General features: G+C 34.0%; 1 protein-coding gene across 1 annotated transcript in view; it reads right to left on the minus strand.

Annotated features, from left to right (window-relative positions):
• LOC127157722 (ribonuclease inhibitor-like) overlaps positions 1–816 on the minus strand; it is a 55,902-nt gene extending 55,086 nt beyond the window's left edge. Inside the window, exon 1 of the mRNA XM_051100979.1 lies at positions 798–816. Coding sequence (XP_050956936.1) covers positions 798–816 — 19 coding nt within the window. The remainder of the gene's footprint in view (positions 1–797) is intronic.
• Between the last annotated feature and the right edge of the window lie 10,556 nt (positions 817–11,372).

Below are 11,372 nucleotides of genomic sequence, written 5' to 3' on the forward strand. Positions count from 1 at the left end.
TAACACCCAGTGCCTGGGCCTGATCACCTGCTCACCTGCTCAGGTGCCACCCATTAGCCTGCCTTTATAAGCTGCTTTCGGATGCTCACTCCCTGCGAACTCTTGTTTGCTATTGCTACATTTCCCTTGTGTTTTGGATTATCTGTGTTTGACCTGGACTGTTAAAGATCTCTGATTCCCTGCCGCCTGCCTTTGGACCTATCGCTTTGTCTTTTGGACTATTGTTTACTCTGCCTGCCGCCTGCCCCGTCTACCGCTCACCCACGGTTGACTCTTTTGGATCGTCTCTGTTGTACCTAATGCTGTTTCTGATCCCCGCCTGTCTGACCTTGAGTTTGGTTTTAATAAAAGCTGCAAATGGATCCGCATGCCTCTGACCCTTCGTTACAGTTGATGAGGACTGTATGATATGTAAATATTTTGCATTTCAAGACCGATATTATTAAAGTGTACCTAAAGTATACTTGCAGCAGTTCCACTTTAGCATAATCAAACATAAGTATATGTTTGGTTGGACTTCAGTACTACTTCCACACAATTAAAGTTGACTAAGTAAAAAAATTAGTTCCAATTTAGCAGACTTTATATATACTAGTTTAGTATACTAAAAGTTCAGCTGCAGGGTATTTTTATTTTGTAAGATGTAAAAACTGTGTATTTGTAGTATACTTAGCACTAGGAAGGTTATCTCCAATACCACCTTTCACTAGGTTATCTCCAATATTTAAACAGTTGTTAATAAGAACATTATTTGTGTAGAATATGTACAGTAATGTAACACCCTTGAAGGTCTATACCATTGACAGCAAGCCACATGATTGCAGCTGAGTGCATATTGTAGGTTATCAGAGCAAATCAGACAATTTAGGATTAGATCAGAACAGTGTTAAAACAAAGAGCTCAATTCCACAAGGAGGCCCAACAACATGGAGGACTGTAAATCAGATATCCTGACTTAGATATCCTAAGTCAAAGACCTTTTGAGCTTTTGTTCCTCACAGAACACGTCCTCACATTCACAGAATGACAGAGGCTGTATTTTACAAATGTAGATGCACCAAAATGATGCTAAAAGGACTTAGAAATGATTTTGTGTCCATTGCTTTACTCCATCATGTATGAATCCCACACATTTGACTATCATGTTTTAATCACTCTCTGTCAATGTCATTTTCAATAATGTTTGAATAGTTTATAGATTTATACTCGTGTTTAGTTTGTGTTTGAAAATCTCTTCTTAAAACATTTCTATCAATCAATTCTTTGTAAAACGTATTATAATCTTGTTATAGAAATCACGATTATATTACTCTCTGCAAGAACGGGAAAATTTGGACCATGTGACTAATAAGATAAAACTATGTTTTGGGAGGAGAAAAATAGCAACACCACGAGCAAAGACAATGTCTAATTGGTCAAGACACCATTTGGGATGTGTCCAACAGCCCAGTTTAAAAACTCAGGACCTGCTGCTCCTCTAACATCATGAGAAGATCTTATTACACTTTTCTTCTTTCTTTCTTTCTTTCTATGGGTTCTTTTTCTTTCCGTTGAGAGTTTTGTGTTCTGATTTAAGTTTTGCTGAAAAGCCATGTCTCTGAGTCCGACCTCGAGTGTGCCCACCTCAAAACTTCAACCAGCCCACAACTCCACACACATACTTAAATTAACACCCAAGACGTCACTCCAGGCGACTACTAGACCTCCAGCGAGTCAACAACCTAGGAAGCCTCCTTTCAGCAGACGACACCACACAAAATGAAATCCCAATAAACACAGGCAACACAAGTAAACCTTTCAGATTCTAGCTGAACTTGTGCATTTAATATAAAGTTTAACAGCCTCATTAATGAACTCAATGTGAGGGTTAATTAAATGACTGATGGTTGTTCAGGTCTAAGCAATTGCATATAATGCTATAAACTTGGGATTTCATTTTCACTCTCTTAAACTCATTCTTTTCTCACGTTCTGTCTTTCTGTAACTTGTGTGAATGTGTGAGCGCACGTTTTTATGTTAGAATGGTTCTTAGATGTGTCTTAAATCTTATTTATATTGAAAATAGAAGTATTGTGTGTTTTGTGCTTACAAGTTCATGTTTTAAACTGCCAATCTTGTTACCATGCTAATAAAGTGTTTTACTATACTTTGGATATTAATATCAACGGCAGTGTTGTACAACCCGTTCAGTGAATTGCTGGTAGATTCAGTGATCAGCTATAAAACAGTGTTTCAGTCAAAATTTATAATTAATTTCCTCTGAAGAACATTGACCTGTTTCCCTTATAATATGCAAACAGTGGGTAGTGTGTAAGTCAGGGTTGCCAACCTGAATTACCTGGTTGGAATGAGAATTGTATGATGGATGAATACATTTAAAATACATTTAAAAAAAAACATATTTCATTAACTAACATGTTGCCGGAGACTGATAAAAATCATAATTCTAATTTATTTACTTGCACAATACACATTTCTTAACATTATTATGCCTAAAATATGTTTTAATGTCACTGTTTATGAGTATATTTTGACTTTCAAATAAATGTAAACAATTTAATAGACAATTTAAACTCTCCAGCTTCATAATAAACATTACTCAAAGGCACAAGATTAGTTTGTAATCTTGTGCTGACCCTCCTTTTCAAATGTTGAAAATATTAAATACAATAATAAAAGTAATTTTATAATAAATCATGAGCTTAATTTAATCACAGTAAAATAACTATAACGTGCCCCCTCAAGTAAAGTCATGACAAAATAATGCACTGACAAATCATGAACTAAAACATGAATTAACATGTACTAACAGTGCCATCCTTATTCCTTTAAACCACCAGTATGAAAACCATGGTATTGAAAATGGTACTGAATATGGATATTTTTTAAGTTATAGTATTGAATTCAGAAGGTCCAGTATAGTGACAACACTGGACTCAGAATAACCATAAGCTCTGCTTTGTGTTCCTGTGTTTGAGATCATTTCTAGCAGTCAAATGATCCACGGATATTTTATCACTGCTTTTGACATTTCTATTTATTTGTAGGGGAAGATAAATTATCTGCCGTAATACTTAACTGGTGACTCTGAAATCACTGCAGAAATATGTTTGTCTTCAGAAACAATTAAAACAGGACCTTCTCTATAGCTGCTTTACGTTTCTGATGTCTGCTTTATGTCGTTATGTCTTTTAGCACATTCAGTTTTTAGCATTTTAAATCATTATTATTATACATTTCCAATCTCAGAGATCAACATTCAAAAGTGAACAAATTATATTTGTGAACATTTTTACAGTGTAAGTTCCCTAAATTTCTGACTTATTTGTATTTCTGTAACTCCATTATGTTTACCAATAACAGTAAAATCATGTAAAACCATGTTAATGAAGTAGAAATGCTACACTTGATTTTTATTGAATGAGTCTGAGTTCATCATAAAGACACAATATTAGATCAAAACTGTCTGCAGATGCCACAAAGCTGTTGAGTGATAGTTTCTCTCTCAAAGAGTAAAGAGCGCATGATAAGAAAGACTGTTTGAGAATCACAGACACTAAAAACACAGTAAAAAAATGTCATAATATGCAGCTTTGTGTGATTTTCCCGACAAAGACACACTTGATCATCTGTTTGATCATGATATAAAGAGATTTTAATTAAATTATCAAAATGACTTCAGCACAGCATTAGTCTCAGAAGCACAAAGTGACCAATGACACATCATAAGACAACACACATACCTAAAAAAAAAAAAAAAAAAAAAAAACCTAGAGAAAGATGAAGCTCTCACCTCAGTGTTTGCACATCTGTCTTTTTGTTCCTCTGAACTGTCGTACTGAACAGCAGCTCTGGAAAGAGGAAGAGGAAGAGATGTGAGAACCAGAAGAATGAAAATCAGTCAACCACACTCTCATCTGCTTTGTTCTTCAGTCAGTTAAAATGAAAGTTTCATTCTCAGGAAATGCTGCTTAACTTACTTAGTTGCTTTACAAGTTTGTAAATATGCTTTCAGTGTTGGAAGTCAAGTGTCAGTCCCAGATGTTGGAGAGGAAATGACACTGCTAGACTCTGGCTCTAACTATATATCAGTAAACACTGCTAAGGTATCGGTCAGGACACCAAAAATGAGGAGACTGGAGCTTTTTTCCCAAAATGTATTGAATGTTAGTCTAAAATAACAAAACATAACATTAGTATAAAATAAATAGGCACATATTCACGAATGAGTCGGTCATTTCCTAGTCAAGAATACTAACATTCAGTATCATCTCTAAACAACAGTTAAAGCTCTAAATATGCAGAGGACGGGAAATTGAAAGCTATGTAACTACTGGTCTAATCACACAAAATGACTTAGTAGTAGCAGATATTACTAACTTAACGGACAAGGTAATTTACCAAATAACATAATCAAAGGGCAACTGGTTAATCTGTATGCAGCATCGAAGTTGACAGATTACCGATCGGTTACAAATATGTAACTTCGCATTTGGACAATCTAGCATAGTACATCATAATTTAGCATCCTCTCAAGCGATCGCACATGTATCATTACATGTCTGTGCTTACCCATACAAACGTACAAAGTAAAAAAAATACACTTAAAACATGGTTGAAAATATATAGAAATAGAAGAAAACTTACTTTTGGTACTAACACTCTGAACACCAAAATACCAACGAACATCCGTGTTTACAACTGCGGTCAGGCTAGCCTCCACTCCAAAAACACGGTCATTCTAGGCGCCACTTCATTTTGTTTTGCGCGCATATAATATGTGTTACGGTAATAGCGTGCAAAAACCTACATCAGAGGAATAGAGATCTTTGGCTTTTATTTATTGAGCCAGTTACTTTGTCAATATTAAACAAACAAACAAACAAACAAATGTTTAAAAACGGTCTGATAACAAATGTTGAGTTGTAGAATTTTCAAATAATATGAAAATAACGGAAGAGAAAGAACAAAATAAACGTGCAAATAACAATTTTTATATGTAAATTCACATTATTATTATAAATAAAACTACCTCTTTCCACAAAACGTTTCACTTAAAGTAACACACCACTCCAGAATGTCATTGCCCCAATGTCAGGACTGTCAATCTGAATTAAAACTGATCTGTGCAATCACGGAGTGTCCTTTTTTTTTTTTTTTAAGAGCTATCCAAAACGACAAAACTGGTCATATATGAGTTTTTGGAAGGCCTTTATTATGTAATGCTACATCAGATACACAGGGGGGTGACACACGGGGGTGGTGGAAACTGTTCTGGACGTTTCCTTTTTAGGGCAATCCAAATTCAAAGACAAAACTGGTATATATATATATATATATATATATATATATATATATATATATATATATATCAGTTGGAGGAATGACACTCTGGAGTGTGTACTGATAATTTAAAGTAAAACATTTTGTGGAAACAGAGTTTTATTTATAGTAATAATGTGAATCTACATATAAAAACATTTATTTATCATTTATTCATTTGCTCATTTATTCATTCAATATTGACAGAGTAACTGGATCAATAAATGAAAGCCAAAGATCTCTTTTCCTTTCATGTAGGTTTTTGCACGCTCTTACTGTAACATGCGCGCACAAACAAAATATAGGTGGCGGCTTGAATGACCGTGTTTTTCTAGATGAAGGCTGGCCTAACCGCAGTCAACCTGGCAGGAAGAAACTTCTAGGTACGTAGCTCATCTAGTTGCATATCTCTGCCATCTTAGATTTCCGGTCTAGCGAGTGTGTGCATATGTTTACGGTTTTGCTAAATGCCCGTGTAGCCAGCTCTGACCCAGTAATGGTAGGCACCGTTGAGAAACAGGTCATTAAGTACACTGGCCCAACTATGGACCAGCTATGAAGCATTTTCTTAAATGTAATATATTTTAATATACCATAACATAATTACAAAATTGGAATTGCTAAGTCCTTTATTGTTTAATAAGTGTACTTGCCCTTTTCTCTGGTAATATCGTTGTCTTTATTGCATAACCTTTTTAATTACCATATTAAATAATTAAATAAAATTAAATAAGTATGAAATAAAAATTAAATAATTACCAAGTTCTGTTCATTTTAATGTATTAAACAATCAAACAAAAAACCTAAAAAGAACAAATAAATCAAAAAAGTTAACATACGGCTTTTATAGCTAGTTAGCTTTATATCTTCCACATTCTTTTTTAGTTTGTTTGTTTGTTTAATGCATTTAAATTAACAGAATCTGATATTTATAACATTGTTAGCTGGGCACTGTCCTAGCTGTTTTTTTTGGGCTGCACACCTCCAGTGGCTTGCCTTGTGTGGGCTTCTGTCAGCAATTCACTTGTTCTGTAAACATTTAAATAAGTAAGACTTAACAATAAATAATGATAATAATGTATATGAATCTGGAACAGTGGAACAATCTGGAATCTTATGCCTAGATGTTATAGTGCACAGAGATCTGTACATTTGCCTGTGATGATGTTACTTGCCCATTTCTTTTCTCTGGAGTTGTAGAAGTTCACACAGGTGCACAACAACAATCCTTTCTGCTGTTCTAACAGTCAGGAAACAGTCACACCAACAATCCTTTCTGCTGTTCTAACAGTCAGGAAAGTGTTCATCTGTGCCATGTAATTAATTGAATCTTGATTTTACTACAGAGTAGATATAAGTAAATGTATAGTTTCTTTTAGAGTACTGAAATCAGATGGGCTGGGACGTTGTAAAAACGTTTTTTTCACGTTGTAAAAAGGTTGCAATAACGTTTTTTTCCAACGTATTTAATACGACAAATGTCGGGGTTTTTATACGTTATAAATACGTTTTTTCACAACATTGCAAAAACGTTTTTTATAACGTTTTTAAAACATTGGAAGGAGTCGTTGTGAAAAAACGTATTTATAACGTACTTACCACGCCCAAACTGGTACTTCACATGCTGCCATCAAAATGTTTTCTTTACAGTGTTAAATCTGTGTTAAAACTACTGATCCTATTAAAAGCACTTATTTACATTTCACCTTACCTTGTAGCATTGCTGACTTTGTTGTTTTATAAGGCTAGGTTAACATATGTAGGCCTAATAATTTATACTACACAAAAATTATCACTCATCGTATTTATTCACAAAATATAAAAAGTAATGTGATATGGGTAGTTCACAAAAATAAATAAATAAGCTAATAAATAAGAAAAATGCATTAATATATACCAGTAAAGCATAATGGTTTCAAATAAAGTACAACATATGAAAATTATGCAATGACTGGCAAATTTGAATATGAGTACAAAGTCCAAGAAATTTCAATGCATATTTTAACAGAAAAAAAGCAACATTTCATTTGTAAAATGTATTCAATTTCAGCTAGTTACAAATTATTTTATTGCAGTTATAATAATAATCACACTGAAATCTTATTACTCGTTTGGACTAAAACTAATGATTATATTGTTAGAGATTTATTAGCACAAATGACAGGTATATGGCATCCAATTTAGAACTTGTTCAAATAATATATAATACATACAGTTTATAATGGCTATTGTTGTTCAATTAATAATATTTTATAATACTGGAATACCTGAGATTTTGAAAAATGTATGTAGTTAGCGATTATTCAGTCCTTTAATTGTAAGTTACATTGTTATGCCACTAGGTGGCAGCAAGAGACCGTCTTAATGACTTAGTTAGAAAATCATTCTTTTAGTGCTGATTCATTCAGTTGCTGAATTCTGTGACACACCAAATTATATGACTCTACTGCCGAGGGTAGTTTAGAAACATTTAAAATATTTTATGGTAACCACAAATTAAAAATGGTTTTGCTACAAAAACATAGTTTTAACTATTTTTATATAAATGGTAATCAATACGGCAAAAAATGGTCGGACTACAGGGTCAGGTTTAGTAGTAGGTCAGATTAGCTCAATGCAGTGCCTAGGTTCACAAAATTTGGTGGGTCACAGAATTCAGTACAACCCCAAAAAGAAACAAGGTTGTAAAGAAGTGAATTATCTAAACCAGGGGTTTTCAGCTCTGACTCGTGAGATCCAGTGTGAATTGGCTTATAGGTGCTTTGGGGGAAAAAAAAACAGTAAAAATGTTAATGCTTAAGAGCAATTAACATTCATATCTGAAATACGGCACATTTCCTATTCTTGCAATATTCGTGTTCATGTTCCTGAGTGATGTCTGCATGCACTAAATAATATGCTAGTAGACAGCAATCCATATGAGAAGTCTGGTGTGGAAGGTGGATCTGAAACTGACTTCTGTGCAGGTTGACACAGCATCTCTTGTTTGTCTGTCTTCACAAACTGCCCTGAAATACAATTTTAACATCAACAGTGATTGTTATAAATATAAAATGAGTCTCTTACATTCACAGTGCTCAGTACTTTTTTTTAATTTTTTTTATTATTATTATTATCTGTGTCTTGTTTTCTCATTACGTTGGGCCCCTCTGTAGGTTGCTGTATATGTGTCCTTAATGAGTTAAACGAGATGGCCTTGTAGGACATACAAGATAAAAAAGTATATTTAATTGATATATACTTAAAAAAAAAAAAAAAACGTAATAAATGGTAATGAATGTTTGAGGTTTTACTTTCTAGTCAGATGGTTCATAGCACACTGGAGATGCTCTTCAACAGGAGGTCTGCTCCAACTCTACTGCAGTACTGCCATCAGCATCTAATGAGAATCTAATGTTAGAAACATAAACAATTTGTCACGGAGCCAACAATATGTAATATACAAGGTCAGCATGATTAGAAATAAACAAACTGGAATATGTGAAATAGGTGAAAAGAGAACAATATGAAGAATATTTCAGTCTAGTAATCCTCATACAGTATCACATCACAGTTTGTTTTGAAGTCAAATCCTTCTTACATAATACATAACTTACCGACGCTCCTGAAATCACAGTACAATTTTTATCAATATTTTTTTAGTGTGATCAAAACGTGTTTAAAATTATTTGAACTAATTTTCACGCTCCATGTAAGTGACGTCACCGATAATCAGTACAGCCCATACATTTAGGTTAAATATTTTACTTCCGTTCATCCACTGACAAATTGCCAGCAATATTTACAAAACTATAAAAAAAAACTGTCATCTACACATAATATGTGACTAAAAGCGAAAACTTTATGAAATAAGCGCTAAACTCTACAGTTAGTCTACATCTTATAGTTAGCCTAACGGTTGAGATGCTAACGGACTTTCTCCGAAGACACTAAACCATTTCTATAAAGTAAATATTCGACAGAAACGTGTCTATTACATGTAAGAAAGTGTTAGGAACCGATGTATGTATTATTTTTGTCTTATTAGGGACAAAACTTACCGTAAAGCAGTGTGACAGACGGAGACTCACCGCTTGTCAGTTACGCTGCTTCCTCGTTTCCATGGTAACTCTCTTCACTGCAGTTTAAATACAACTCGAATGTTCAAAGCGCGTGCCCGTTTAAAATGTAGCGTTTACATAAATACATACATGAACTACAGCGTACAAATGTCAGAATGACAGATAAAATGTCCTGAAACTTGATAACGTATTGTGTAAGTGGATAGTGTAGGTCTAATGTAGGTAATCAAACTGTAAATGGAATGAGAATATAAAAGCATATTAGCAGAGAATGTAAAACAATTTTTGAAGTCAGTCTGTAACAGGTTATAATATAATATAATATAATATAATATAATAATAGCTTTAGAAATTTTATTTATTTACTTATTTAGCTACCTAACGAAAAACATACCAAAAATTGTAAATATAGTGTAGAATAAGTAGTTTATCTATAGCAAAACACATTAAAAACAAACATCACGTACAAAGGGAGTTTTGGCACAGTTGCATACTGTCATGACGTTTGTAAAAAATAAATATTTTTTAACCAACCAATCATTTCATGTGTTAATACCTCTCTCCCACCTTTCATTTGTTTATACCACAGACTGGTTTACACACTGAGCTGTTAACTCGTGATATATGAATATACGGTATTATTAAATGAGCAAAGACAACTTAAAGTAAGGATTCACATATTACTTTTAAGTCCTTTTGATATTGCTCAGACTATCTGTTACTCAGTCACTGAATTGCGTTAATGTTAAAATATCACTGTTATTTTACTGATATTTTTACACAAACAGAACAGTTTTACAAGGTTATATTTGGGTACTTTCATGACGTTTTTTAAAACGTCTTATTCCAACGTGCACATTGAAAAGTAAGGATTCACATACTACTTTTAAATACTTTTAAGAACATAGTTTTTGCAAGGTTGTATTTGGGTACTTTTATGACGTTTTTAAAACGTTTTATTCCAACGTGCATATTACGTTATTTTAACACCTGAATAAAACATCCCCTGAAAGTTGTAGTTTGGTCTGGTTTCATTTTCGTAGTGGAGGAACGTGATATTTACGTTTTTTTTGACTACTTAAAGAAAACGTTCCAGGTTGGTATTTTTACAACGTTTATAAAACGTTTTATTTTGGTAACATTTTTTTTTACTTTAAAAAAAATGTTTTTAAAACATTGTACTACAACATTACCTAATTGCAACCAAAATACAACGTTGTGAAAAGTTGTAAAAACGTTTTGTGTTTGCTGGGATTATGCTAGCACCTGTTTTAAAGGGAGGCAAAATCTGACAGGGTATAGTAGTAGCGGGTTTCCATCCAAAATTGCGGATTTAATTAATGCGCACAAATTGGAATATTGCACAAAACATTTGCTCATTTATTTGTTCATCACTTTGTTGTTTTGCTAATGTCTGTGTGTGGGCACCTCTTTGCCATTCAAAATCAAAGCGCGCCGTCTTATTGCTCTCTTTGTATTAGGTGCATTTTAAAAAGATTTTCTCTACGAATCCTGTACTCCTGCTCAAAATTATAAAGGACAAAAAATGCAACGATAAGCCTGCAAAGCTGTTGTTGTTCCACTTGAGAGGACAGTTTACTCGCACCTAACTTGTAGAAACTTTGCCGTGAGAAAGCAATTCTCTTTGCCGTTTTGTTTTGTGGGCTGTAATGGATTATAATGTAATGCATTCCTCCTTGCAGATCCTCTCCAGTTCTGTCAGGTTGGATGGTAAACGTTGATGGACAGCCATTTTTAGGTCTCTCCAGAGATGCTCAGTTGGGTTTAAGTCAGGGCTCTGGCTGGGCCATTCAAGAACAGTCACGGAGTTGTTGTGAAGCCACTCCTTCGTTATTTTAGCTGTGTGCTTAGAGTCATTGTCTTGTTGGAAGGTAAACCTTCGGCCCAGTCTGAGGTCCTGAGCACTCTGGAGAAGGTTTTCGTCCAGGATATCCCTGTACTTGGCCGCAATCATCTTTCCCTCGATTG

Source organism: Labeo rohita, unplaced genomic scaffold, assembly GCF_022985175.1.
Source record: "Labeo rohita strain BAU-BD-2019 unplaced genomic scaffold, IGBB_LRoh.1.0 scaffold_118, whole genome shotgun sequence".
Classification (NCBI taxonomy): Eukaryota; Metazoa; Chordata; class Actinopteri; order Cypriniformes; family Cyprinidae; genus Labeo; species Labeo rohita.